We start from the raw sequence: 26,473 nt of genomic DNA on the forward strand, positions 1-26,473 counted from the left end.
ACTGGTGCTACACCTCTGCCGTCGCAGACGCCGCTCCATGGCAGTGCGATGACACCTATGGCTACGCCACTACACCGTGGTATGGGCACTCCACAATCGTCTGGCCGTGCCGGCGAGGCTTGGAACGTTGCGAATGACGACGCCCTGTTGGAGACGCAAATGAACCAAGAGAAGGATATTACCCACGCTACTAGTTTTGGTACACCACTTGAACCCACCGCGCCCTCAAGTGATATGTCGAGCAGCCGGTATTCGAACCCAACGACGCCGATGGCTCCGCGTTCCCCGACACGAGATGGCATGATGCCGGTGACCCCAGCAGCCAACCCGACGACTCCTGGCCTGAACCCGACGACACCCGGCCTACAGCCGAGAACGCCAGCGTACATAATGGGCCATAACCCGACGACGCCTGGTCTAAACCCGACGACACCGGGCTTGAACCCTACAACACCGGCACATTTATCTGCTGCTACGCCGGGCATGGGGCACGAACCCATGGGAATGGAGCCTATGACTCCAGGCTTTAACCCTACGACGCCGGGTTTGTCGGCTATGACTCCTGGCCTTAACCCCGTGACACCTGGCATCAATACTCCGGGCTACAACCACAATCCGATGACTCCAGGCTTTGGTGTGGCAACTCCCATGGGTCGCATGAACTCGGCTGCAACACCTGCCGCGACGCCAGGCATGATGGGCGGCAATGGTGTTCCTATGACACCTGCCTTCAACCAGGACATGGGCGATTCTGCAGGCGGTCCTGCAAACGGCGAGGTGACTTGGAAGATGAAGGGTGTGGAGGTTGAAGTGATCGCTGGTGAACACAACGGGAGCGTGGGCGCCATTACCAGTGTGAACGGGGGCTCATGCTCGATCGATGTAGACGGGCGTGTAATTACTGTGTCGCTCAACGACGTCCGGCCGGTTGTTCCCGAGAAACAGGACACGGTGATCATTCTGTCGGGAGATGAGGCGGGCACTAGGGGCTCGCTGATCGGTACCGATGCCTCGGACGGTATTGTCAAGGTCGACGGTGGCTCTGAGATTAAGATTTACGCAATCGCATCGCTGGCCAAGATTGCGCAATAAGACTACTAGGCATGGATGGAAGCAGGCAACAGACAAGCATATACGACGCGCAGACAGACAGACGCTGCCGCCCATCAGTACTGACAAACTAACACGCCTCCACTGCTTGTTCACTTGTTCAATACTGTTTGAATCGAACTGGAGTCCCCTAATATGCAACTGTGAAACGACGCGCTCATGACCAGACACCAGTCCTAAGAAAGGACTACTTACTGATGCCGTCAGTATCGCTCCGCAAACCTCATGAGCTCCATCTCTCATCCTCAGCGGGTGTGCGCACCAAGCCTAGGCATCCTGCTAATGTCAAGGGCGCTCTCGCCCATGGAAATAATGCGGCGCCTTATGTCGAGAGCCAAAGCGAGTTGGAAGCGAAGCGACTTGCAGCCCACCACGCTGCAATGTTGGTGGCAGATCGTGCAACAGTCATCCTGAAAATGCAGCAGCAGCGGGATCCTGATGTACTCGACCTTCGGCCTTACACTGAAGAGCTTAATGACGTCCTGCTCACAGAATTGGCGCACCAACTTCGGGCTAACCGAGCGGCTGGGTATTCGCTGCTTATACTCCCAGGATGCAAGGGCTTTACTCCTGTACGCGCTCGAGTTTATTACGATATTGCGAGTTTGCCCATTAACGCCACTACTGTATATGTAAATGTACGTGTAGGTTGGATTGCGATCTCTCGTGCATGTTGTTGGTGAAAACCTGCGCCAGTTAGACTGTTCGTGCACAACGTTGTCGGTGCCAATGCTTCAGGTGCTGGCCACAGGCATCGAACGGCTAGATGCGCTCGACTTTTCATCGTGCCCTCAGCTTTTGAGTGAAGGTGTGCGCGAATTCATCTCGTGTTGCAATACTTCGCTAACCCGCCTAAATCTCTCACGTTGTGGAGCACTAACCGATGATGCATTGGGGTGGATCGGTGGCGCGTTGGGGCCACAAGGTTCTCGTACTCGGTGCCATCGGTTGCTCTCCCTAGACGTATCTTACACAGTCGCCATCTGTGACCGTGGTCTATCAGCACTCGGTGGGGGTTGCCAAGCACTGCAGTTCTTGAATCTGGAAGGACTGGCGCGGATCTCAGATGCTGGTATCCTGCACATAATTCGGGGATGTAAGTCACTGCGTGTTCTCAGTCTGAAGCGATGCCACCAACTCACCAACTCGACGCTCGGGCATATCGGAAAGCACGGTGCAAAATTGCGAACTCTTAATCTTAGCGGATGCTACGGGATGTCATCAGCCGGACTTTTAACAATGGTGCCAGGAACACCTTTATTGCAGTCGCTGAATCTGGAGGGTTGCTTGCACATGCGTGAGGACATCCTAGCGCCAGTTGCTACAGCGTGTCCAGCCTTGCAGACACTGAACCTGACGGGGTGTCAAGACATAACGGACACCGGCATAAGGACATTAGCCGAGAACATGCCATTTGTTCAAAGAGCACGCACGTACCGAGGACTGGAGCCGCGTGTGGATGGATTGCAGATAAAGTACTCTGTTCAGGAGCAAACAATTCGTGAATCAGCTGCACTACGCCTCCAGGCCTACTTTCGTGGGTATGTGGGCCGATGTGTTGCGGCTTCGTGGCGTGAAACGATGGTGCAAATCCCAGCATGCCGCAAAATTCGACGATTCTATATGTCCTGGCGTCTAAGACGCGAGATTAACTACCGTGTGGAACGTACGAAGCTTATAAATCGCAGTTCTGTGCGGATTCAAAGCTTAGTGCGTGGTATGCTGGGCCGAGCAGCCTTTGCGCGTTCTCAGCATGAGGAGCAAAGGCTTAGCATTTGGTCTGTCTACGCCATCAAAGTTCAAGCTGCATACCGTGGTTATTGGACGCGACGGCATTTTGTATTGGTGCGTAAATCCATGGAGCGATACCGTCTCGAGCAAAGTCTCCTGCAGCGTGAAGCCGCCGCAACTCGTTTGCAGGAAAATTACCGTGCAAGGTTTGGTCGTTCACGCTTTGAGGATCTAATGACTTTGAACCAAAGACGTCGAAAGGAGCAACACGATGCTGCAGTGACACTGCAACGGCTGTATCGAACTCGGGCTGCACGTCGGGCGTATCGTCAACTGCAAGCAGCTATTGCACGGCAACAAGAAGAGACCCGAGAACTTGAGCGGCTTGCAGTCAAATTGCAAAGCAACTGGCGTGGCCATAGAAGTCGCCGGAACGAATTGGTTCGACTGCGTGCAGAAGCGTCAACCCGAGAGGCGCACCAACATGCGGCTGCTAGCCGCATTAATGCTGGTGTGCGTGGATACTTTGGTCGAAGACAGGCGAGATATGAGCGTGTCTGCTCTCAAACACGATTGCGCGCAGCACGCGTTATCCAACGCGCGTGGCGGAGATACTCAGAGCCCGACCCCAGGCAGCTACACCTTGACGTAATGCTGATGCACCTGCAAGAAAGTGCCCTGAATGAAGATGCGGTTGCTCGAACTCAACAGGCGGAAATTCTACGCAAGGCAAAAGATCTCGCGAATCGCGATTCGGCTTCGGAGCCCGAGAGCGATGACGACTGGCGCGACTTTGAGGATGAGTACGGAGATCAATTTTGGTTTTCCCCTTCTCGAAACGAGCGAGTTTACATGCGGCCAAATGACCACGCACGCGAGAAAACTATCCTTGAAATGCCTTGCCGTGTATTATGGCCGCTCGAGCAACGCTGGTTTGACGGCCGCGTGACACGCTACAACTGGAAAAAGGATCGGCACCGCATCGACTACGACGACGGTGATCACGAGTGGTTGAGTGTTTTCCATGCAGATTCGTCACGCGTCCAGCTTTTCAATGGGCATTGCTGGTGCATGGCTCCTATGCTAGATACGTCAAAACGGGCGCTTCGTGCTGCGGTCTTCATTGGGGTGTACTTTCAGCGATTCGACCCGCGGCGCATGTGTTGGCGGAGCGGTAGCATTCGAGCCTACCACGAGCCCAGCGATATGTTTTTGCTTATGTACGACCCGTACGATGATGGAAGTGGTGGATCATCACAATGTGAGCAGGAGTGGGCGGACGTGTTCACGACTGAAAACCATTTCCAAGTGCAGGACGCGATTACCCAGCAATGGTACTCATTGAGCGCGTACGTCTTTGGTCACGTGCGTGGGCGGCCGCTGGATTTGCAAATGGTGCAATCCAAGCAAAACGAGGGATACTGGTACAGCGTAGCGGACTATCTTGACTATGATGAGACCGCGTTTGCTTCAGCAGAGGAGATGCCTGTTGATGTTGCTGGCTCTGCTGCCGATGGTGAGATACAGGTGGAAGGGGAGAAAGAAGCGGGGAGTGAAGAGGCTGTCGTTGTCGATGACGAATCGCAAAGTAACGATGGAGACCAAGGTGACAGCGGAGATGAAGGAGACACCGAGGATTCGGAAGAGGAAGAGGAAGAAGACTCTGAGCAAGAAAGTGAGGGGGACGAGGATTAAGGCATGTTGAAGTCACTTTGCGCTTGTTCGTACTTAGCGCAAATTTAATGTACATCACATATTCGTGACCCCACAAAGGCTCGGAGGCGTCGAACGATGAAGCTCTTCCAGCTCACGCTGCCCAATGAGCAGCACGGCAAGGCACGTGCCCTTCCGCCCGCCTTGCCCCCTCTCCCCCTTAGTATATTTTTCGCGCTTACGTTCGTGTTGCCCCAACAGGTCGTGTCCGTCCTGCAAGATGAGCTCAAGCTGGACAACGTGACAAGTGTGGAGGCGCGCACGTCGTCCATCGTAACGTTCCGCGTGGAGGACGGGGAGATGCAGGCGATCCTCAACAAGCTGCAGCGTATGGGCGTAGGCGTGCAGTTCGGCTTCTGCGACGTCATGTCGCTCACGCCGGGCACCACCATGCGCCAGCGCAACCGCAACAAGAACAAAAAGCGAAATGTTGGTCGCATCCTCGAGCGCAACACGGATGTGGGCACGGCGGTGCCAGTGGCTGAGATGTACGCGCACATCGAAGCTAATTCCACGCTCTCTCGGGACTCTGTGGTGATGCTGCTGATCTCCTCGTAAGTCGTGGAAGGGGTCGTTGGCTGCTCTCACGGGATATGCGTGCTTAATTGGACTTCCACTTTGGTCTGTTGTTGTGACACTCAGTTCGATCGCTGGAATTGGTCTGGCTGGAGACTCTGGGGTGGGTATCATTTGCGTTGCTTATTGTATGTTTGAATTGTAAGGTGAATGGGGACCTAACGTTGGCCTGAACGCTTGACAGACCTACGTCGTTGCGTCGATGCTGCTCTCACCGATGATGGTAGGCTGCGGCTTTGTTGGCTCATAAAACTTTGTTGAGGATATATATCGATGTGACGGTGGCTGGTTTGATGTTGCTAGGGCCCTATCCTTGGCTGCGCTTTTGGGTTTGTTCTTCGCGACAAAAACCTTTTCATTAACGGAATGGTGAACGAACTCTTCGCTTTGGTACGTATATACAAGAAACGACCTATTTTGCTGTGTGTCGGTGCCAGAGTTAACGCCTTCTGCCCCCTCCCCATCACCATCCAGACGATTACGTTCCTGCTGGGTATAATGATTGGAGCATTTCTGAGTCCATACGCGGTGGCCTTAAATTGGCCTACGGGCGAAATGCGTGAGCGAGGCCAAGCAATCCAATTGTTGTTTGGTGCAATTGTCGCTGCCCTTTCGGGAACAGGTGTTGCGCTTGCAGAGTCGAATGCAAACATTTCCTCTGTTGTCGGAGTTGCCATTGCGGCGGCACTACTCCCACCCACTGTGAACTGCGGGATCTGCTTTTCTTATGTCATGATCGGTCAATACTTTGTGGTGCGTTACTTCAGCTTGGCGTTTTCTTATGTTGAGTGGGACTAATTTATTGCCTTTTCTGCATGAATAGACAGATGATGTCATCGGGGAAGAACAAAAACTCGTATTCTACGAAATTGCTGTGGGCAGTCTGATGCTATTATGGATAAACGTTGTCCTCATTTACGTCACCGCGGTGCTTGTATTCAAGATCAAAAAGGTAGACCAGTTCCAGCTGATTCGCCGAATTGATGAGGGTGCGTGGCAGAACTTGCCGCGTGTGCAGAGATCGCCAGCCCACAGAAACGCTGCCACAAACCAGCACTTTGATAAGCGCGAACGTGTGGAAAGCAGTAGCAGTGCGAACAGTACTCGAGGATTCCTCACTGATGATGATGATTTTTCCCCAACCCAACAAAAGGAAGAACTGAAATTGGCACCAATGCGTCGGCGGCCACAACCTCTATTGAATATGGACGAGATGGATATGAATGGAAATAAAGCTGACGTAGTCTAAATGAGAAAAACAATAGACATCGTTCTACTTGACGCGATTGTTACAGATAGCAGCAAACCACAATAACAGCCTCATTTGACATGATAGACACTTTAGCGTGAGATAATGCTCTAGCTCTCGTCCACCTCTAACGTAGCTTGACGGATATTTCGCTTCGTTTTTGAGCGCCTCTGAACAGCGTGCAGGTGCATTGCAGCGATTTCTCGGTTACGGTCGTAAGGCATGTTTTGGCACACTACAATCCGTTGCGCCGGTGTTTCCTTTCGAAGAGGGGCCAGCGAAGGAGCAGATTTGGGCGCTATAGGCATGCTTGGCTTCACCCGAATCATAGCAGATCCGGCGCGAGGGGCGTCTTGTTGAGAAGGTGCTTGCTTTGGTACGATTGCTTCAAGCCTAGCCAGATACGGATCAACAGAAAATGGCGATCAGCTTCTTTATATTCTGGGGGGGGGGGCACACTTACAATCGGGGCTCAGAAAGGTGCCTTGTCACCCGAGGTGGTCGGTTTCTTGTAAGAACAGGTTCTGCCAGCTTGGTATGCTCTGTTTCGATGGATGGCGTTTCCACAACAGTTTTTTGTGGGGTTTTCTGTTGGTCTTCCTTGTCTTCGTCCTCCGTAGTATCCCCAGAGGGGTCTGATTCGGAGCATATCGATCCGTCCTCCTCTGAATTATCTTGGAAGTTATCTGGAAGGGCTGCTTCAATTTCTCTTATCAAATCATCGTGGTCAAGCAATGAAAGCATAGATGCATCTTCTCCAGAGAAGAGCTGGTCAAATTCAGGGGGGAAGCCGAACGAAAACGAGTCGCTGTTTTCCGTTCCTCGACCAAGCGGGACAGGGTCGAGGGGTGGCGAAGCTGGCCGCTGCGGCTCCATCCACGACATCGGTCCATCTTGCTCTTTGGGAAGGACAAGAGATGCTTGAAGAGGTGCTAGGCGGATTTTACTGTTGCTAGTGAAATCGTTGACACTGTTTATAGGTCCAAAGCATTTGACTGGAATTGGAGGCTCAAAATCCGATACGCGCTGCTGGGGGCACCCTGAAAGTTCGTCTTGCTCTACTCTTGCCGATTTTGGAGGAGTGCTAGGGAGCTTCGGAGTCGCCGGCAGGGTTAAATTGTTAGCACGCTGCAACATTAGTACTTGAGAAAACGGAAGCAGTGCGTGGCAGAACTTGATTCCCGCCATGTGGAGATCTGCGGGGGTAAAATGGCGAAGAGATGGACTCAGCTGCTCAGTGATATCGAAGTCAAGGCGAACGCGGCCATGTGGTGCAGTTTGCAGTTGAGAATTTTGAATGGTAGTGTCAACGCCAAAGAAAGACGCCTCAAGCGTAAAACTGTGAAGAACCTGCATCTCGTTCCACACGACAACGCGGCCAGTACTCTTCTTGGATGCATTGATGGAGAATGTGCAATCACCAAAGCTGTAGAATCCCCCACGCGTACAGTCACTAGTTTTGCATAAGATATGCGGAAAGAGGCGAACACGTGCAGCCTCAGTTCGGCTACCAGGGTTAAATGGGCGACAACCGTAAAGAAAAATATTTTTCTTGCGGCTGTGGCCGTGGAGATCGCAGTAAAGACTTACCGGGCGGATTTTACAGACAGAGAGAAGCATGTTCTTGGTGGCAAAGATCGTTGGATGCAACTCAGTCGAAGGCCTAAGCCATCGTCGATTGAGATCTGTGCCAGCGAGTGAACAACGATAGTTGCCGTGTACTACCCCGTCGGGGTTCAGCATCGGAACGATCTTGAACACGAAGTGATGGCGCAGAAAGCGCGCCTCAAGCGAGCTCCCGGTGAGGAATTCCAGTATTCCGTGCATAACAAAGCTGCTGTTGCTTTCTCCAGGATGAACTCGAGCTGTGATTACGATGGCTGTTCGCCGGCGTACACTTTGGTCCTTTTCATCGTCTTGACTAAAGTCGGTGATGGTAAGCAAGTCGCAGTTGTTTCCGGCGATGGTTTTGCACATTACACGTCGCTTGAACGTATTTCTCCTCTCCGGGTCTTTTTGCATAGAGAGCATGAAGCGCTGAAGCCGTGTGTAGGTATATGGGTAGCAATGCGCAAAATACACAACGAATGGCCTGTCATCGAACAAGCTTTGAGCCTGCGCTGCCGTAGGAGACGATGGTGACTGAACTGGAATTTCATACACGAAGGAGAGCGTGTAGTAGTTTCGTACTTTCCCCGTTCGACGATGCCGATAGGTGTCCGTATTCTTGAAGTAGCAGACGTTGACACCTGAGTGGTGCCAACCGCACTTGACGGGGCTCGGACTTTCGATGTAAACAGCAGGGAGCATTCCGTCCGTGTACAGACTCGTTTTCTTGAGCATATTTCTAATATTGAAGCGGACTTTCAACGATGTGGCTCCACGTTCTCGAATTTGGAGAAGTAAGGTCGACGGAACAGTAACCCGAAAGAAGTACCACTGGACATGACCAAGCGTATTTATGTCAGTATCCGCGTACAGATCGTATTCAGAATCAACATCAACAAAGAACGGGAACGGCATGGTTGATGCTTGTGATGGAGGTGCTTTAGGTACGGACGCCAGGACGGGTTCGTTCGAGGACTTGGTTGCTGTTTTGGAATCGGATGATGACTGCGAGCTCCGTAGCATGAGAAGGTCGTGGCTGGGCGCATATCGGCGTCCGAAAATTCGATACGCTCGGTCCAAATTACCACTTTCAAACGTAGCGCTGAAGCCGATTTCGTCGGGGCGATTCATGCTGGCAAATAGCGCAGTCGAGCCGCTCTCAAGCTCCTTGTTGCGCTTGTAAATGAGCCGAGTCTCAAGTCCGAATCCGTGGCGTGGTGATTGGAAAAACTCATTGTTCGTCATGTATTCACTTAGTAGTCGGGATCGCCGGGGGACTTCCGGGAACACGGCGATGGAACCTCGCTCGGTATGTTTGTGTGCGTCTGGCTCGTCGAGCGCTGACAAATATGGCAAGGCATAGCCGAAGCCGGTCTGTGTGGCAGTGTCGAACTCTTCCCACTCATCATCCGGCGAAAGCGCAATGAGCGGGAGTGGTGGTGGCGTGCTCAGCACAGGACCGTGCGAGCGCTTTCGCACAAGTTTGTACGGGATTTCGGCGTACAGCTTTAAGCTCATGCAGAAGGCGACCACTTCGATAACGTGGAGACCCCTCGGATCACCGATGGATGAACGCAATGCAGTTCGTATTGAAAATAGTTTATGCCTGTCGTGCCGTCACCTCCATATTTAAGCACCTGGAGATCACTTGCGATGCTATGCTTAGGCGGTGGCGAAGAGCACCACTGCCATCTGACCGATGTAGAAGTACAGGAACTTGGACTGCTCGTGTGTGACGTAGCACGCGACGTTGCGCCCGACGCAGCAGTGCCATAGAAGTCCATGGTATTTCTGCTCGAAGTGCTGCTTAACCTTCGCCGCGATCTCCTGCTCGTTCGTCTCCGTGCTCATAGCAACCTGCGCAACAGCGATCACCTCGTCCTGCAGTTCTTGCTCCATCGTCGATGTCTTCACCACGGGCTTCACTTGTGTCCCCATCGCGTCCGGCCTTCGTGTTTGGATATCTCGCTTGGCAGTGAGCTTCCGACCCTTCGCCGCTGCTCTCGATTTGGTGAACATTCTACGGCCAGCAGTTAGATTGAGCGAGGGCTATCGACGCATCATGGAAATTTCGAGCTCGAGTACACATGCCTCGACCACGGACGTGACACCAACTGAGGCGTCACGGCAAAAAGAGGAAGAAGCCGACATGCGCATAGCTGCCGGCGACCTGGATGGAGCACTCCAGTGCCTAACCAAGGCCATCTTCTTGCGCCCAGAATGCACCCAGCTTTATGCCAAGCGCGCACAAGTATACTGGAAGCTTTGCGATGTCAAGTCAGCGATTGCAAATTATCGGAGACTATTTGCTATTGACCCCGACCCACCACAGCGCATCAAGGACCAACTCGCGGCTTTGTTGGACCTCCACGCGTACTCGTTGCTGTCTCTGGGAGAATCACCAAACGTCGTGTTGGGCTATCTCAATGAGGCTATTCAGCTGAACGCTCTTGACGAAGTTTATTGGCTACATCGAGCGATAGCGAATATTGAGGCTGGTTGCTTTGAGAAGGCTGTTCTGGATGTGGACCATTGTATCTGCCTTAACAGCCGTGACGTCGAGTACTTTGTGCTTCGAGCTAATCTACACTGGCGACTGCATATGCAAGAGAAAGCCACCGCAGATATCCACAAGGCAGCTCTCCTGCAACCGCATCATCCAGAAGTGCTTGGACACGAGCAGCGTTTGCTCAAAGAGTCCCAGGCTATATACGAGCAGGCCCGCACAGAGCTGATGGGTCATCAATTTGAAGATGCGATTCAAAATCTCTCCAGAGCCACAGAAATCACGCCTGAGGAGACGAAGCTCTATTTGCTGCGTGCATCGGCGTATCGGGAGCTGGGAGAGTATCACATGGCATTACGAGACACAGAGAAGGCTCTTAGCTGCCACCGTCACAAAAGAGACTTGCTACACACCGTGCAAACTCAGGAGCATCCTGGACATATTCCAGAGCTGCGCCTGAATCCGGGGCGGGATACATCGCCTCAGTACCGTGACATTATTAAGCAGCGCAGCCTCATTCTCAATGACATCGGGATTCGCTTTCTGCACCAAAAGTCGTACCAGCTTGCTGTAAATGCCATGAATCAAGCCATCAGGGGGCAGATGGAGTTGGCAGACCTCTTTCGCGAGCAATTTGCTAGCCCGCAATACTTTCTTAATCGTGGTGACGCGTATCGAGGGCTCGGCAACTTTCAAGCGGTGCGTGGTATAACCGTTGGCATCAGATTAGTAGAGTAACTTACTGGTTGTCATCGTGCAGGCATTGGCAGACTACCATCACGCGTTGGAATTGCTTCCCGGAGATCAAAATATCCAATCACGAGTTGCTCTCGTGCACTACCAGTTTGGGGTGGAGTTGTTCAACCGAGCTTCATTCGACAAGGCAGAGCTGGAGTTTGGACATGCCGTCGAGCAGGATCCAAACGTTCCATCGTACTATGTGCGAAGAGGAGACGCTGCGAGATATCTCGAAAAACACCAAGCGGCTTGCGCCGACTATCAACAAGCGCTGCGACTCAATCCGAACGATACAGAAACCTTGGTAGGTTTACGTTCATTGCTTCCCGCGAAGAAATCCGATCTGTCCAATCTGACTGTGACTCTCATTCCTGTTCTTTTCACTGCAGACAAAACTCCAGCAGTATAATGTAGCACCGTTATCGGCAACCAGCAACCAACGCCATCTAGGTCCCTCAAAAGCAATTGCATCGCCGCGACCACGCTCGCCACAACAACGACGCTCACAAGAGCTACAAGCTTACGTTGACGATGCGCGTAAAACCTTCAAGAAGACGAACCAGCGTGTGCAGGATCTGTTCAACAATCGACCGGTAGTGCCTCCTCCCAGCATGAATATACTCAAGTGAGCCACTCGCAGCATGAAAACCGATACTACGTAGCTTTAGATGTCTTTATAAATGAGTTCGTACTGCGGTATGCGCGACTTCTCGATCGGACAGCTTACAATCGACTTGCCGTGCTTTGCACCGCGATAAATAACCTGCTCAAAGATGGCGAGTAGCTTGTCAGACCGATCCTTCAATGACAGCTGGCACCCTGACAACGCACCTCCACGAGGTCGATGAAGTCTTGTTTTGTTCGGAAAGCTCCGATGAATTTGGTGTGGTCCGGCGTGCTGCGTCAGTTGGGAGACAAGGTGTTTATCCGTCAGCATGAAGCAGCAAAGCGATGCAACCCTGTGCAAGACGCACCCGTAGTCCACTTTCATGTGCTGGCCATTGACAAAAAAGATGGTAGCGGGGATAAGGGTGATGTCGAAGTACTGGCAGTAGATGGGCACCTGCTCCGCCTCCACGAGGCACAGTCGCGCCATCTTGGACAGCTCGCGCTCGCACCTGGCCAGCTGCAGCAGTTGCCACCGTCAGACACGGCGGCCAAATCCGCTTCTCTCGCGCCACGCACAATGTCATCCTGCTGCAGACACACAGCGTCCGAGGCGCGGCCGAAGCGCAGCACCAGCACGCGGTCCTTGGTGCCGCGAATGGCGCCGTCCACCGCCGCCTTGCTCGCGAGGTGCTCGAGCAGCAGCGAGGCCATGGGTTGTTTTCGGATTGACTTATTTTCGGTCCGAAATTTAGTTTGTGGTACACATAGTCTCCGCATAAGTGCGAGAGTTTTGGCGCCAAATGATACCAAAAGCGTCCTCGGGCCGCGTCACATCCGAGTCCACTCACCCCCGCAAGCGAGAGACCATGGTGAACCTCACGCCCAACGCCGTGTCGATGCTCTACAACAAGCAGACGCCCGACGGCTTCGAGCCGTGGCTGCAGATCATCGACACCAAGAAGATCAAGCCGGCCAGCGGCGCGGGTGGCGACCGATACCGGTACGAGACGAGGGAGTTTTGGCCTGCTGATGGAGAGCGACGGCCTCACTGACCTTCTCCTTGCTTCTGTGTATGCGCAGCATCGTGCTGTCCGACGGAACGTCCTACATCAGCGGCATGCTCGCGACGCAGCTGGCCCCGGTACGGCCAGCGCCCTACCGAACGATTGAGATTCTGGAACGCTAACATGTCCCGACCCTTTGTGCCTTCTCAGATGATGGAGAACGAGAGCCTCAAGACAAACTACGTGCTGCAGCTCAAGGACTATCTGGGCAACGAAGTGCAGGGCCGTCGCATCCTCATCGTGCTGAGCATCGGCGACATTGTGCCGGCCTTCGACCGCATTGGGTCCCCGCAGAACATTGAAGGCTCCAAGGGAGCGTCCATTCCTGCTGCCTCGGCGCCGCCTGCAGCTTCTCTCGGTGCGAGACCTGCTGCGCCTGCTCAGGCGTCGTACCAGCAGCCTGCGGCTCCTGTCAACCAGTACAACCAGCCGCCTGCTGCCCCCTCGAGCTACGCGCCGCCCGCGAAGCCTGCTCCGTCGGCTTACAACCGCGGCCCCGTCGTGCGTCAAGACCCGAACATCCGCCTGTCGGACATCCAGAGTCTGAACCCGTACGCGGGTGGACGCTGGACCATCAAGGCGCGAGTGACCAACCGCGCGCCGATTAAGAACTGGACCAATGCGCGCGGCTCTGGCAAGCTCTTCAGCGTGGATCTTTTGGACGCCAAGGGTGGCGAAATCCGTGCGACCTTCTTCAATGATGGTGTCGACAAGTTCTACGAGACTCTGCGCCCTGGTGGCGTCTTCTACTTCGCTGGTGGAAAGGTTAAAATGGCCAACCGCCGCTTCTCATCTGTGGACAACGACTACGAGGTGACGTTCGACCAGCACTCGGACATCTCGCCAGCTCCGGAGGACGGTCAGATCTCTCAGATGCACTACACGTTCAAGAAGATCGCCGAAATTGAAAGTGTGCCGGCTGATTCAAACGTGGATGTCATTGGTGTCGTTCGCGATGTGGGTCAAGTGAATGAGATCACGTCAAAGGCAGGCAAGCAGCTGTTCAAGCGCGACATTTCACTTGTGGACGACTCGAACGCCGAGATCAAGTGCACTATGTGGAATGAACGCGCCAAGGAGGATTGCTCCAGCTGGCTGAACCAAGTCGTGGCCATTAAGGGCTGTCGTGTGAGTGACTACAACGGTCGATCGATCGGCACGTTGATGAGCTCAAGTTTCACGGTCAACCCGACAATCCCTGAAGCTGGTCACCTTGTTAACTGGTTTTCTAACGGTGGCAATGCCGCTCAAACCAAGTCACTTAGTTCTGGTGGCGGCGGCTTCGGAGGTGGCTCCCTTGGAACCTTTGCGGAGCGTGCAGTCATCAATGATATCAAGGGCAAGCAACTGGGCTTTGGCCAGAAACCCGATTACATCACAGTGAAAGGAACGGTGAACTTCATCAAGCACGATACGGGCGTATACTACCAGGCTTGCCCCAAGTGTCAGAAGAAGGTTGTGGCTGATGTGGCTCAGAATTACACGTGCGAGAAGTGTCAGACTTCCTACAGTACGTGTGAAAACCGCTACATCCTGTCAGTGGTTATGCTGGACCACACTGGAAGCACGTGGACGACGTGCTTCAATGACCAAGGCAAAGTGGTGATGAACGGCCGCACTGCAGATGAAATCGGAGAGCTGCGTGACACGAACCCGACGCTCTACGAGTCAACTTTCAAGGAAGCTCTGTTCAAGCAGTACGTGTGCCGGCTTCGCGTGAAGGCCGAGAACGTACAGGAAGAGCTCAGAGTGAAGGCCGGCGTTGTGAACCTGGAGCCTGTCAACTTCGTGCAAGAGTCGAAGGACTTGCTCCAAGCTATTGCTCAGTACAATTAATCGACTACCCGAGAAAAAGGTTGCAAGAACGAGCGTAGGCGAAGCCCCAGCAATTTAGCACTTTGTTGTGCTCTGTCTCCAGTGAACCCGAATAGGCAGCACCGACTGTGGCAGTAACTTTATGAATTCGTGTTTTACCGGCTACTATTTTCCTATGTTGGACGTTAACATGTACCTACAGATAAGTGCCTATTTCCCTCGCGTTTTCTGGCGAACTCGGTGCTGTTGAGGCGGTGGGGGTCTGCTAGCCTCATCAGGGTCGAGTTGTCGCCGCTGGGTTATGTAGAATGGGATATTCTTCTGCACAAAGTGGTCTTCGATGAAGATGCTAGCTTTCGGTACGACATGCGTAGACGCTTTTCCGATAACAGTTCGGAATGGCCCACCCATCCACCTCAGCTTGCTCCGCTGCATCCATGTAAATTAAACATGTTATACACTCACATCAAGACAACCGTTTAGCTTAAGTGCTCGTACCTGGTTAGCGACAGCTTCCTGCTCGTATGCACTTGTGTAGGGTGCATCGTTCACAACCGAGTAGTAACCACTCACGAGTGATTTCTCTTCCTTGCTCATCTTTACGAAGCGATGCTGTGCGCAGTAAGGTTTTTCCAGCTCATTCTTTTGGGGAACGCGCACAACTCGAGGTGGTTTGGCTTGGTATTGTGCATCTGACAACAACTCGTCCGTCTCTGGGCGGAGTTCCTTTTTCTCCCTATCACTGTTTCTCTGACGGTCGGTTCTTGCAGACTGTACTGCAGAGGGTTTACTTTCGAGTAGACTTCCAAGACCGTGGGTTGGTGGTTGCATTAAATGGTTTTCGGGAGTTGATGGATACGTTGATCTTGATGTATGGATGCGTCTCAATATCGCCTCGTGTGGCTTTGACCGATACGGGCCTGCTGAAACCGGACGGCAGCGCTTAGGCGACGTTCGACCAACACCGATTCCTTCGTGGCCTTCTACAAGGTGTATGCTGCTATGGGCGTCTACGTTTGCTTCTGTTCGAGTAGGCCCAACGTGTTTAGTTTGTGCTAAAGCAAGTCTTTGTTTTAACTTGGCAGACCCACTGATGGCCGAGACATAACTACGGTCGATGTGTGCATGCACCTTAAGTTCGTCATACTTCGTCAATGTAAAACCACGCAACAGTGCTAGCGTTTCCGGATACTCACTCGCTAATTCAAAATGTGATCCGAAACAATTTCCAAACTCCACTAGCATCGGGCCGCGACTGCTATCGATCAGAACGCGATATTTGTTGCCACCTGTACTCGCAATCTCCTCATCAAGATCCCACTTGCTCTTGCAGTTCAGAACCAACTCCCGCTGCCTTGGGAATATCGCCGTTATTACAGGATGTTGGTTCGCAACTTCAAGGCGAATACAACAGCGCAACTCACCACGTTTGGCAAGGAAAAGGGGCTGGCTTATTTGACCAATGTTCGTTTTCTTTCCTCCAGCGCGAGCAGAGTTAGGTCGAGCCCCGTAACAGCGAGCACTGTCGCTTGAATGGAGTACAAGGCCTGTATTACCTTTTGGTATCCAGCTGTGGTTTTTCTCGGCAAACACGAAAAAGTCTCCACTTTTAATATCGAGCAGCACGTTGTTGTCTCCACCACGAGGCGATACAAATCCCATTGGGCTCGAGTTTGGTGGGGGTGGGGGGACATCCTGCAGTTTATCGAGCAAACTTCCTTTTCCATCGTTGTTTACGACACGCAAATGCTCGCCGCCCGTGGAGCAGGAGAAGGCTAAAAGTGATGCGCCAATGCCACTACCGAAAAAACACTTCCCCGTCATCATGCACATTTTGGTTAGCAATGCGAGTTTGCGCATGTTTGGTGCCCATGGGCTCGAATTTGCGTCGCCATCCACGAATACGAAATCAAGTTGGTCGAAGTTAGTGATATTGTGCGGATCAGCAAACTCGGAGTGGAGCTCAAACAGGAATGAGTCAAGATTACTACGATGCTTCTCCTGTGGCAGCAATTAGGTTACAACCAAATTACTCTTTACTTGCAACACAGTTTGTCGTCCTTACCACGACTTCAACCCGTGTGACTTCAGCTGTCTGCAGCTCTCTCACCACTCTCATGACATGGCGTCGGAATTGCTCAAATCGTTCACGCCCGCGCTTACTAGAGGCAGGGAAGGCATTTACGATCAGCACGCGCATGGATCAAACGTTCTTGCAAGCAAATATCCCTCGTGTCGACTCGAAATGAGCCGAAAGAACGAGACACAATTACTGCTAGGTGTGGTGGTGGCAGAAATAGCCTTGATCGCCTTCCTGGCAACGGTACTACCGTCACGGTAGTGCAAGCATTTGATGCAGCTTCAGCCACGGCAGTGGATAAACGACATGAACACCTCCGAATCATACCCTGAGTGGCCAGTCGGTCTCGGTGATCCGCGCGTGAGCGCTCAAGCAGTCACGTTGACACAGTCAGCGATCAACCGACACGAAGTTATCGCCAGTTTCAGAGCCCGAGATGGATCCGCTCCCGAAAGCAAACTCACAGCGAAGAAGCGTCCACATCTTCGGCGATTCCAAGGGATACAGTTCCCACCGGTGCATATTCCAATAAAACACATACATAGATCGTAGCGTTGGGCTTGATCACTTATCCAATGTTTGACGCTGATATTAGTGCCGATGCAGCTTCCACTTCCACTGCCGAGGTGCTCTTGCTACTAAACAGTGTCACAGCTGCGCCAAGTACGAACTCTCTTTCACTTCACGGACTTCACGTTACTGATCTGGGGAAGTGTGCTCAAAGATTCGATGAGACTCGACACGGGTACTATTGCGACGCTTGCTTTGCTGCTCGACATCCCGACTATCGGGTTCCGCATTCGTGGACGCCGATTAAAGGTACTGAGCTTGCTGGTCAATCTTTTAAAGCGATGATCCCACACTGAGTTTCATGTTAGATGCCACCAACCAGGAAGAGGAATGGATATCTCACATCACGAGGTACGTTTAAATGCACTGCGTGGTTGAATTTATCTATAACCTGGCTGCTTTAGACATCACCTCGAGCAGGATGCCGCTGAACTCAAATTACTGCTCGCCGATACACAAGCGTTCATGCAACAATCGTCTTCGTCCGAAAAAATTAAGCGTCCTGGTTTCGACGGAGAAAGTTCTACACCACTGAGTCCCTCCAACTCGATCGATTTTAAGAAGGCGTACACTACTACAGCGAGGATTTATGGTACTCTTCGAGACTTGTTGGAGCAAGTTCATGATCAGCTAGAGCAGAAGCCGCCGCTAACTCGTGAGGAAGCCCTGGTGAAAATCCAATCAATGTGGAAAATCCGCAAAGCGCGAAAGCAGCTCAAGACCCTGGTTCGTGATGTCTATGCCTCCTTTCTAGACCCGACAACTGGGCAAACCTACTACTACAACAAAAACTCTAAAGAGACGCAATGGACAAAACCCATGGCGCTCGGGCGAGAGACACTGACTGTGATTACGCGGAGAAAAGCAAAAAACGTTTTTGATTCAAGGGAGGAAGAGGAGAAGCACGCTGCGACGACGCTGCAACGGATGGCACGCTCTCATTTTGCACGACGCTACATGAGAAAATTGATTTCGTCCGTCTACGAAAAGATTTGGGATGCTGGCACTCAAAGCTTTTACTACCACAACACGAAGACAAAAGAAGTAAAATGGGAGAAGCCCCGTTGGGTAAGTGACGACGACTTGCTAACGCCTCGCACACGCTACAAGCTACTGCAGCAGGAATCGGAGGAGCAGTTGAGATCCACGCAAGTTCAACAAGGCAAAAAGAAAGTTGCTATGGCGCGCACCGAGCCCTTTAGTCTGGAAGACGCCGCATGTATGGTTCAGCGCGCGTATCGGCGCAAGACTGGCTTCCAGAATTTGCTTCAGATGTGTCGCGCAGTTTACGAGCGGATCTATGATCCGGAGCAGGGGTTGTATTACTACCATAACACCCGCACGAAAGAGACAACATGGGATAAGCCGTTGCTACTGCGTGGGGCGGAATCGGACGTGTTCACTCCGCGAACGCGTCAGACGAAAGAACGGGAGGAGCGGATAACCCCAGAAAAAGCTGCGTGCATGGTACAGCGTGCGTTCCGACGGAAAAGAGGCTTTCAAAACCTTCTTCGGCTGTGCCGATCAGTTTACGAGCGGATCTACGACCCAGAACAAGGCATGTATTATTACCACAACACCCGCACAGCGGAAACGATGTGGGAGAAGCCTCTGTTGTTGCGAGGGGCGAATTCGGATGTGTTCACGCCCCGCACTCGCCAGCAAAAGTTGCAATCATTGATATCAGCGATCAACGCTCCAAGAGCAAGGATACATCGCCAGTGGACTGAAGAGGAGGCGGCGACACGGCTACAAGGTCTCTACCGAGCGAAGAAAGCGAAGGAGGAACTAAGCTCGCGATTGGTGCAGAGGTTCAGGCAGGCAGTGGACCCGAGCTCCGGCCACGTATACTATGTGAACCTGCTGACGCAAGAAGTGAGCTGGGATCCACCAGCTCTAGCGCTCCGCTCTGGTGTCCAAATTGAAGCGTTTGGCGAGTAGCTCGCTTTCGGCCAGATTAAGTTACCAGTAGCTGTTCCAATTTTTACGAAGACCACAAGTGGTTTCTAATAATGTAGCAGTATTAATACCTGTTAGCGTTCAATGCAACCTGCTTGGCGATCTTTGGTGGAAAAATAGAACCGCTATTTCGGAGAGCAATGCCGGCAGTGGTGCCGCGTTGGCTGTTGCTACTGCGTATGTGGGGAGGCGTGCTCTCGCTCTGCATCGGGCTCGCAGTGGCGACCGATGTCTTCTCGCAAGAAGCGTTTGAAGAGGGACCTCTGGAGCCTTCGGCCGATGCAGCGTGTGAGGTGGACGAGATCCAGTTGGCATCTGACGGGACGATCGCGCAATGGGGACTGGCACTGGGCACACGCGTGGGGCCCAATATGACCGTGAACGGCACGGTGGTGCCCGACGGCTACAACTTCTACCACGTGTGTGTTGCTCGCCACGAGCACGAACATCTCATTACGGTGGAGCTGCTGTGCAACGATGACGACGTATCTGAGGGAGGCGACGCTAACCTCTATCTCTCCGGCGAGGTCAAGTACCCGCGCATGGGCCACTCCACGTGGATTGCCCAGCGTCCCGGCAACGAACTCATGAAACTCTTCACGTACCTTGACGGCTTCCCGCGCAAGGACGAGGATGGCGGCAATCGCTGGATTGCGCTGCACATTGGCGTCTTTGGCGCGGGGGATGTCGATACGAGTTACGACCTGGCAATCTCCGTTACGGACTTGCCCATTACGCCTGACATCCAGTCCAGGACGGAGTATTACTCGCAGCAACACAAGCAGGCTCGGAAACAGCGACTACGTAGGGGATAGCAACGAATTCCGATGCTGGAGCAGGTTTGGTTCAAGCTTCACGCTCTGCTGTGAGAGATCAGCACTAAAATCTGTTCACCTCATCATTCTCTTCGTTTGTTTCTTTGGAAAAGGGTGGTGTTAAAAAACACCAGGTATAAAGCTTCCGAAGGCTTAAGCAAATCCAGCCGCTCACACTAGAGCGGCCGTACTGCTACTAACCAACCGAAGGCGAGTTGTAGGACCCAATAGCCAAAGGCTCTGCTGGAATCCAAGGCAGCTAGCGGCAATCCGCTTATCCGCCGAAGCCGTACAGGGTGCGGCCCTGACGCTTGAGGGCGTACACGACGTCCATGGCCGTCACGGTTTTGCGACGAGCGTGCTCCGTGTAGGTCACCGAGTCGCGAATGACGTTCTCGAGGAACACCTTGAGGACACCGCGGGTCTCCTCGTAGATGAGGCCGGAGATACGCTTCACACCGCCACGGCGTGCGAGACGGCGGATGGCGGGCTTGGTGATGCCCTGGATGTTGTCGCGAAGGACCTTGCGGTGACGCTTAGCGCCGCCCTTGCCGAGTCCCTTGCCGCCTTTGCCACGTCCAGACATGTTGCTTGAGTTAGTAGGTTGGTTGCTTGCTTCTTGGAAGATTGCAGAATGACCGATTGGAGAGCCCGCGCCGCCGCGATTCAAATCGGAGCGGCCGTCTCCTGTTTTCCCGCCCTCTTTTGCGCGCGCAGCCTCGGGACACATTGGGGCGACCTTCGCGCAGTCTCCGCTGTCCTCGCTCGCACGCCGCTGATTGGCCGAGGTACCGACGTCTTCGGTTCTGTGCGCTGATTGGCGGAACGGCGTGATACGTCTCTACCACTGGTCAAAAAGGAGCTCTCGGGGCTCACGATTGGCGGAGCCCTTTGCCTCCGCGGCTACTTTGGGCGCAGGCGCCGGGTCTCCAACACACTTGGCGCCGCCGTTTGAACAGCCTCATTCCCAAATTTGCTCAGCTCTCAACACTCGACCGCCCAGCAAAGCTTCCCTTAAGCAACCATGGCCCGTACCAAGCAGACCGCTCGCAAGTCCACCGGTGGCAAGGCCCCGCGCAAGCAGCTCGCCACCAAGGCTGCCCGCAAGTCGGCCCCTGCCACGGGCGGCGTGAAGAAGCCGCACCGTTACCGCCCGGGTACGGTCGCTCTGCGTGAGATCCGTCGCTACCAGAAGTCGACGGAGCTGCTCATCCGCAAGCTGCCGTTCCAGCGTCTGGTGCGTGAGATCGCCCAGGACTTCAAGACCGACCTGCGCTTCCAGGGTTCGGCTGTGCTCGCCCTGCAGGAGGCCGCCGAGGCTTACCTCGTGGGTCTGTTCGAGGACACCAACCTGTGCGCCATCCACGCCAAGCGTGTCACGATCATGCCCAAGGACATTCAGCTGGCCCGCCGCATCCGTGGCGAGCGCTCGTAAGTTGTCTACCGTCCACGGTCAGTAGTAACTGTTCGCTTAGAGCTCACACACTAGTGTGGTGAGCTTGTCCTTCATTCGTTGGCTCTCATGAGCTGACCAACCTTTCATCCTGGTGTTTTTTAACACCACCCTTTGTCAAAGAAACACAGCACATGCTGCTAGTAGTTATAGGTTCATGTATTTTGATCTATCGCTCAAAGGGCTGAGCAGCCTCAATGTCTGTTTACACCACAACGTAGTAGGACTTGTGGATTTTAGCTGCAAAAATTTTTTTCACGCTATCCGAGGCTAAAGCCACGTGAGTCATGCTCCAAGAAATTGTATCTCTGTTACCGATAGTTACAGCAGTCATGCTCATCTTCAATACGGCAAAGCTGGATGCATACATTTATGCTCGCAGCCGTTGGGACGAATCGAACCTCACGCCGCAGGCCGCACATCTGCAAGAAGGCAACAACACGGTGCACGATATCATGTTAGTCATTGTAGAACAATTTGAAAGGCGGGAAACCAGCGCTGCGAAAACTTACGCAAAGTCGTCTTCCGTAGCGACCGCAGTCTGTAAGCAATAGTAGCAGTACACGTGCTTGCACGACGTGATGTACGGCGTCTGCGGCGGTGAGATGCCACAGAGACAGCACTGCGTGGAGTGAGCACCGGCTGTAGGTGAACTTCCCTGCAACGCCGAGCTCGTGCGCAGGCTGCTCCATGTTAAGAACGGGAGGACAAAGTTGCCAAATTCCTGCGACTCACAGGGAATATCAGTCAATCCTGCTCGCACAAATAGTTATGCTCACAAACCCTCAGATACAATGACGCACCATCAATCCGTCCCATAGCAATTGGCGGGTCATGTACTCGAAGTTGATCGACCGCGGCGCTGTCGATGGCGAAATACTCTCCTGCATCAATACAAACCACACGCTCAGATTTCACGACAACGATGCCAGGTTTACTCTGTTGGGGCGTACCATTTTCATTCGCAGGCATCGCTCGGGCAGCGAGCGATACGTCCCCTTGCGCAAGAAAACGAGCAGGTTCACAAACTGGCACGTGATCACGAGCGTTTCTAGTTTCTTCATCACTGCCAGCACCCGCTCTCGAGAAGACTCTCGTTCATCGAACGTGTCGCCAGCTCCTCTGGCAGTCCACCGGGCGGACGAGAGGTACCGAAACAAGCGCTTCCACACGTACGGCACCCCGACCGACAGCAAGAAGAAGGCGCCCACACGTCGTCGGGTTAACAGATGGGATGCGTACCGAACGTTCTCCAGCTTCATGCCTGGCGTTGGCTGCGTATCATCACCACAGTTAGAAAACTCGAAGCTATTCTTTGTCAATGGAAAACAGTCCCGTACCCTCCCCAGGCCCGTGGTGAAGACGAATAACAGCGCCCCAAGGACGGCGTCGATCTCCGGCTTGATGCGGTCCACTAACCCAGGCTCAAACATGCTGAACATGCTCTTCATGGGCGTCTTGAGCAGCCCGAGGATCTCCGAGTCCAGAATGAGCGCGTCCCACTTGTTCACGCGGAGGTTGCTTGACGGGCCGCGCAGCGACTGGTACGGCACCAAGAGGCTGGAGTCACCGTCGTCTTTGGGGGCTGTCGCGCGGCTCTCCTGCAGCGCCGCCGCCGCTGCCTGCACGTGCGGCTGCATCGATGACCTTGATGCGCTTGAGGTTGTGTTCTGGTTGACGCAACGTCGGGGTACCGAAATTAACTCGCTACTTTCGGTACTTGAAGACTGCATACAAAAAGCAAATGAAAATATGTCAATACAGTAGAGACTTGGGATTCACTTTGCGAAAAGGCGCACGGATGAGGATCCACGCAGTAGCGTTCGCGCTGCTGGTGTCTGCTGCGGTGACGGCAGCTCGAGAGCATGGTCATATCCGGGGTGTAGACTCCATGGCACTGGTGCTTTCAACGAATGCCCAGGAAGAGCTAAACGATGCCTGCGATGCCTCAAATGGTCAAGGATGCCACCGCCAACTCATGGAACAAGACGAAGGGCACCACGATGTGCCTCCTGAGTTTGTGCCGACGAACGAGTGGCAAGATATTTTGCCTAACCAAGCTATCCCGCCGGTAAGTAAAGTTTTAAAGCTGGCTGTGTTGGCAAGGTGATGAGCATGACCTCACAGGACAACTAACGGTACTATGATCAGGGTCTGTATATCCGCGTGAATCTTGAGACTGGTAAGAAGGAAGCTAGGCTACTGGAGTAATGACTACAGTTTTGCTATCGACAGCTTAAGATGCAATAAATACCTCTGACGACATGTCGAGTGTGGGACTTCCTCACTATCTGATAAGCGTCGATCACCCGATCTAAACAATGCAGCACCGCTCCCTTCGAGAACGCGTTGGGCTTTTCGGCAGCACGCCTTTGATGACTGCAGTGCGCCTGCGAGCACACTTCGACGAGCAGGCTTCCGATAGAAGGAATACGCTCGTGCCGGTTAGGAGGAGGCATGGAGTGGCGAAAGCCAAGAACGCCGTTGCAGCTCCGCCCATGTTCGAGCCCACCCACGAGTGGAAGGAAATCCTTCCCAACCAAGTGCTCCCAGCGGTACGTGCCATAGTCAAGTTTGCGCAACGCTATTATAATAACATCAGACGCTTGTCTCCTGTCCGCAGGGTCTCCACATCCGCGTGAACCTGCAGACCGGCAAAAAGGAGGCCAAGCTGCTCGACTAAGCCAATAAGTTTAAACACGAGTGCGCAGCAACAACTGTAGATACCACTACTACAATGTTGCAATCCACCTACTCCCGTGCTCACTTTGAACGCAGCCTGCCTTGCGCTAGGTAGAAGCCACGTGTCATCCACAGCCACGAACACCACAAGAAGAGCACGTGTCGTTAAATGACTGCATCATTTACTTTCTGTGCAACGACGGACCAGCCGTCCACGTATCCACGTCAGCGAGCTGCCATTCTCGATTCCGCCCAACGGTGCTGTACGCGCACCGCCGAACCGAAGCCCCAAGACAACGACAATGCCCCCGAGAAGCTCGCGAGTGCGCCGCTTCCTGCTTCTGACCGCTGCTGCAGTGGCCGTCGCGCTGTCCGTCAGCGCTGCCTCCGCCGAGCAGCACCCGAAGGTCTCCGTTGACGTCTCTGCGTCCGAGGCGGACGTCAGCGGCGTGACCGTGCCCGAGTTTGTAGCCACGAACGAGTGGCAGGAGCTGCTTCCTGGGCAGGGAGTTCCGCGAGTAAGTGCGTTTGCCCGTAGTTGATGGAAACGATCGTTATATTGATCTTCTGTGCGTGGGTGCGACACAGGGACTGCATGTGCGTCTGAATCTGGAGACCGGCAAGCGCGAAGCAAAGCTGGTGGACCCTAGCGAAGAGGCCACGGAGGAATCTATGCGTTCGGTCGTCGTCGACCCCAACGCGAAGGAGACCACGGTGACGGTGTCCACTGATATCTCCGGTGACATCGTGCCGACGGAGGAAGACGAAGACACACTCACCGTTACAGACGAAGTCATTAGTGAGGACGCCGCCGACGTGACTGCGGATAACACAGAGTCGACTGAGGCGGAAGAAGATGAGGCCCCACCAGCCGAGCCGAATTGGAACCACGAAAAAATTTACGACGTGCTGCAGGCGCTGCCCGAGCCACCCAAGGTGGAGGGTATGGATATCCACGAAGCGCATGAAAAGCTGTCTCCCGCCGAGTTCCGGAAGCAAATTGTTACCCTTTGGAAGAAGCGTCAAGCCGAGCTCAAGGAGGCGCTCGAATCACTTCAGGACGACGCAAAGTACTTGGGCAAGTTGCTGGAGCAGTTCAAAGATGCCGAGCAAAGAGGTGATACAGAGGGCCAGCTGTCCGTGTTGGAAGTACTGGAGTGGGAAGTGCAGGACCTTGACAAGACCCACGTCTTCAACTTTATTGGTGGTTTTGGCATCATTGCTGAGTATCTGAACTCGACCAACTTGCCTGTTCGCGCGCACGCTGCGTGGGTGGTCGGATCTGCGGCAAAGAACTACAAGGATGGTCAGGAGTGGGCAATCGATGCTGGCGTCATGCCGAAGCTGATTGAGTCGTTAACCCTAGAAATCCCTTCTACTGAAGAAGCAGCCAAGGATGTGCTGGAAGTCAAGAAGAAGGCCATCTATGCTCTGTCTTCCATCGTGCGGTCTAATGAACGCGGACAGCGGCTATTCTCGCTTCACAATGGACCAGAACTTCTGGCAGGATTGTTTAACGATGCTCATCCCGCAAAACTTCAGCTGAAGGTAAGGCTCGTGTTACAACCGGACATGCTTGCACTTTGTATTAATTGTCTGGGATGGGTATCTACGTAGGTACTCCTTTTTGTGTATGACCTGCTGGCGGAAGCTTCGGAAAGCAAACTGCATGCCGCTGAACAGCCAACGCCTACTGCATTGCTCAACCTGGAAGGAGTTTTTCAGTCTGCGGAATGGTGCGAACGCTTCTCGTCGACCTTCGTGAAGATGGTACGTGGACCTGGCACTTATTGAAACCCGAGTTCCTGTTGAATTCTAATCACTTCGTTTCGTTTCTTTTCAGGCCCCGCTTCTTGTTCATCGCGAGGTGATCGAGCTTGTGGATGCGATGCGTCACCAGCTCCCTTCGTGCCAGGAGGTGCATCAGGCTTCTGGCGTCAAGACCGTCGTTGAAACGTTGGCTAATAAATTTGCTGATGGCGATGAGCTCGACAACGAAGAGAAAAAGGAACTGGCGCTGTTCTTCCAGGACTTCCTGGGTCGCGTATGAGTTCTTTTAGTGAGAAAATCAAACCAGTAGTGAGCTTTTGGCTTAATATATTGAACATGCACTTGTGTGCAAGTAAGCTCACCCCGTACTTTTGTAAGTATTTGCGCCAACCTGAACTGCGCGAAATCCTGTAACGTTGCGTGCG

The 26,473-nt window shown here is 53.4% G+C and overlaps 15 protein-coding genes across 15 annotated transcripts; 8 read left to right on the forward strand and 7 right to left on the reverse strand.

The window, feature by feature from the left end:
* Nucleotides 1–2,318: 2,318 nt before the first annotated feature.
* Nucleotides 2,319–2,710, reverse strand: IUM83_15340 (uncharacterized protein; the record flags this gene model as incomplete). The annotated part of the gene is made up of 3 exons (XM_067940148.1): nucleotides 2,319–2,463; nucleotides 2,548–2,590; nucleotides 2,644–2,710. The coding sequence occupies 3 exons, from the start codon at nucleotides 2,708–2,710 to the stop codon at nucleotides 2,319–2,321; spliced, it is 255 nt and encodes an 84-aa protein (XP_067784690.1).
* Nucleotides 2,711–3,999: 1,289 nt separating this feature from the next.
* On the forward strand, nucleotides 4,000–4,536 carry IUM83_15341 (F-box/LRR-repeat protein 20; the record flags this gene model as incomplete). The annotated part of the gene is made up of 1 exon (XM_067940149.1): nucleotides 4,000–4,536. The coding sequence occupies one exon, from the start codon at nucleotides 4,000–4,002 to the stop codon at nucleotides 4,534–4,536; it is 537 nt and encodes a 178-aa protein (XP_067784696.1).
* Nucleotides 4,537–4,632: 96 nt separating this feature from the next.
* On the forward strand, nucleotides 4,633–6,379 carry IUM83_15342 (putative transcription elongation factor SPT5; the record flags this gene model as incomplete). Its single annotated transcript, XM_067940150.1, has 7 exons — nucleotides 4,633–4,677; nucleotides 4,756–5,108; nucleotides 5,197–5,233; nucleotides 5,315–5,353; nucleotides 5,434–5,520; nucleotides 5,605–5,883; nucleotides 5,954–6,379. 7 exons carry the CDS (start codon nucleotides 4,633–4,635, stop codon nucleotides 6,377–6,379), a joined length of 1,266 nt encoding a protein of 421 aa, XP_067784695.1.
* Nucleotides 6,380–7,877: 1,498 nt separating this feature from the next.
* IUM83_15343 (zinc carboxypeptidase family protein) lies at nucleotides 7,878–9,505 on the reverse strand (the record flags this gene model as incomplete). The annotated part of the gene is made up of 3 exons (XM_067940151.1): nucleotides 7,878–7,886; nucleotides 8,276–8,486; nucleotides 8,541–9,505. 3 exons carry the CDS (start codon nucleotides 9,503–9,505, stop codon nucleotides 7,878–7,880), a joined length of 1,185 nt encoding a protein of 394 aa, XP_067784694.1.
* A 144-nt stretch (nucleotides 9,506–9,649) lies between these two features.
* Nucleotides 9,650–9,925, reverse strand: IUM83_15344 (putative cytoplasmic dynein light chain; the record flags this gene model as incomplete). Its single annotated transcript, XM_067940152.1, has 1 exon — nucleotides 9,650–9,925. One exon carries the CDS (start codon nucleotides 9,923–9,925, stop codon nucleotides 9,650–9,652), a length of 276 nt encoding a protein of 91 aa, XP_067784698.1.
* A 124-nt stretch (nucleotides 9,926–10,049) lies between these two features.
* Nucleotides 10,050–11,860, forward strand: IUM83_15345 (Tetratricopeptide repeat protein 16; the record flags this gene model as incomplete). Its single annotated transcript, XM_067940153.1, has 3 exons — nucleotides 10,050–11,192; nucleotides 11,254–11,535; nucleotides 11,621–11,860. 3 exons carry the CDS (start codon nucleotides 10,050–10,052, stop codon nucleotides 11,858–11,860), a joined length of 1,665 nt encoding a protein of 554 aa, XP_067784697.1.
* A 35-nt stretch (nucleotides 11,861–11,895) lies between these two features.
* IUM83_15346 (thioredoxin-like protein 4b) lies at nucleotides 11,896–12,551 on the reverse strand (the record flags this gene model as incomplete). The annotated part of the gene is made up of 4 exons (XM_067940154.1): nucleotides 11,896–11,994; nucleotides 12,063–12,129; nucleotides 12,206–12,357; nucleotides 12,417–12,551. The coding sequence occupies 4 exons, from the start codon at nucleotides 12,549–12,551 to the stop codon at nucleotides 11,896–11,898; spliced, it is 453 nt and encodes a 150-aa protein (XP_067784691.1).
* A 155-nt stretch (nucleotides 12,552–12,706) lies between these two features.
* On the forward strand, nucleotides 12,707–14,740 carry IUM83_15347 (putative replication protein A 70 kDa DNA-binding subunit; the record flags this gene model as incomplete). Its single annotated transcript, XM_067940155.1, has 3 exons — nucleotides 12,707–12,840; nucleotides 12,921–12,981; nucleotides 13,055–14,740. The coding sequence occupies 3 exons, from the start codon at nucleotides 12,707–12,709 to the stop codon at nucleotides 14,738–14,740; spliced, it is 1,881 nt and encodes a 626-aa protein (XP_067784607.1).
* Nucleotides 14,741–14,929: 189 nt separating this feature from the next.
* IUM83_15348 (uncharacterized protein) lies at nucleotides 14,930–15,316 on the reverse strand (the record flags this gene model as incomplete). The annotated part of the gene is made up of 2 exons (XM_067940156.1): nucleotides 14,930–15,148; nucleotides 15,218–15,316. 2 exons carry the CDS (start codon nucleotides 15,314–15,316, stop codon nucleotides 14,930–14,932), a joined length of 318 nt encoding a protein of 105 aa, XP_067784699.1.
* Nucleotides 15,317–19,468: 4,152 nt separating this feature from the next.
* Nucleotides 19,469–20,143, forward strand: IUM83_15349 (uncharacterized protein; the record flags this gene model as incomplete). Its single annotated transcript, XM_067940157.1, has 1 exon — nucleotides 19,469–20,143. One exon carries the CDS (start codon nucleotides 19,469–19,471, stop codon nucleotides 20,141–20,143), a length of 675 nt encoding a protein of 224 aa, XP_067784692.1.
* A 274-nt stretch (nucleotides 20,144–20,417) lies between these two features.
* On the reverse strand, nucleotides 20,418–20,729 carry IUM83_15350 (histone H4; the record flags this gene model as incomplete). Its single annotated transcript, XM_067940158.1, has 1 exon — nucleotides 20,418–20,729. One exon carries the CDS (start codon nucleotides 20,727–20,729, stop codon nucleotides 20,418–20,420), a length of 312 nt encoding a protein of 103 aa, XP_067784660.1.
* Nucleotides 20,730–21,167: 438 nt separating this feature from the next.
* IUM83_15351 (histone H3) lies at nucleotides 21,168–21,578 on the forward strand (the record flags this gene model as incomplete). The annotated part of the gene is made up of 1 exon (XM_067940159.1): nucleotides 21,168–21,578. One exon carries the CDS (start codon nucleotides 21,168–21,170, stop codon nucleotides 21,576–21,578), a length of 411 nt encoding a protein of 136 aa, XP_067784588.1.
* A 388-nt stretch (nucleotides 21,579–21,966) lies between these two features.
* IUM83_15352 (putative peroxisome assembly protein) lies at nucleotides 21,967–23,236 on the reverse strand (the record flags this gene model as incomplete). Its single annotated transcript, XM_067940160.1, has 5 exons — nucleotides 21,967–22,018; nucleotides 22,109–22,320; nucleotides 22,400–22,480; nucleotides 22,550–22,870; nucleotides 22,937–23,236. 5 exons carry the CDS (start codon nucleotides 23,234–23,236, stop codon nucleotides 21,967–21,969), a joined length of 966 nt encoding a protein of 321 aa, XP_067784634.1.
* A 161-nt stretch (nucleotides 23,237–23,397) lies between these two features.
* Nucleotides 23,398–23,807, forward strand: IUM83_15353 (Lipoteichoic acid synthase YqgS; the record flags this gene model as incomplete). The annotated part of the gene is made up of 2 exons (XM_067940161.1): nucleotides 23,398–23,667; nucleotides 23,748–23,807. 2 exons carry the CDS (start codon nucleotides 23,398–23,400, stop codon nucleotides 23,805–23,807), a joined length of 330 nt encoding a protein of 109 aa, XP_067784635.1.
* A 773-nt stretch (nucleotides 23,808–24,580) lies between these two features.
* Nucleotides 24,581–26,328, forward strand: IUM83_15354 (RxLR-like protein; the record flags this gene model as incomplete). Its single annotated transcript, XM_067940162.1, has 4 exons — nucleotides 24,581–24,796; nucleotides 24,867–25,826; nucleotides 25,896–26,048; nucleotides 26,122–26,328. The coding sequence occupies 4 exons, from the start codon at nucleotides 24,581–24,583 to the stop codon at nucleotides 26,326–26,328; spliced, it is 1,536 nt and encodes a 511-aa protein (XP_067784636.1).
* Between the last annotated feature and the right edge of the window lie 145 nt (nucleotides 26,329–26,473).

This window comes from Phytophthora cinnamomi, assembly GCF_018691715.1.
Source record: "Phytophthora cinnamomi strain GKB4 chromosome Unknown Contig87, whole genome shotgun sequence".
NCBI lineage: Eukaryota > Oomycota > Peronosporomycetes > Peronosporales > Peronosporaceae > Phytophthora > Phytophthora cinnamomi.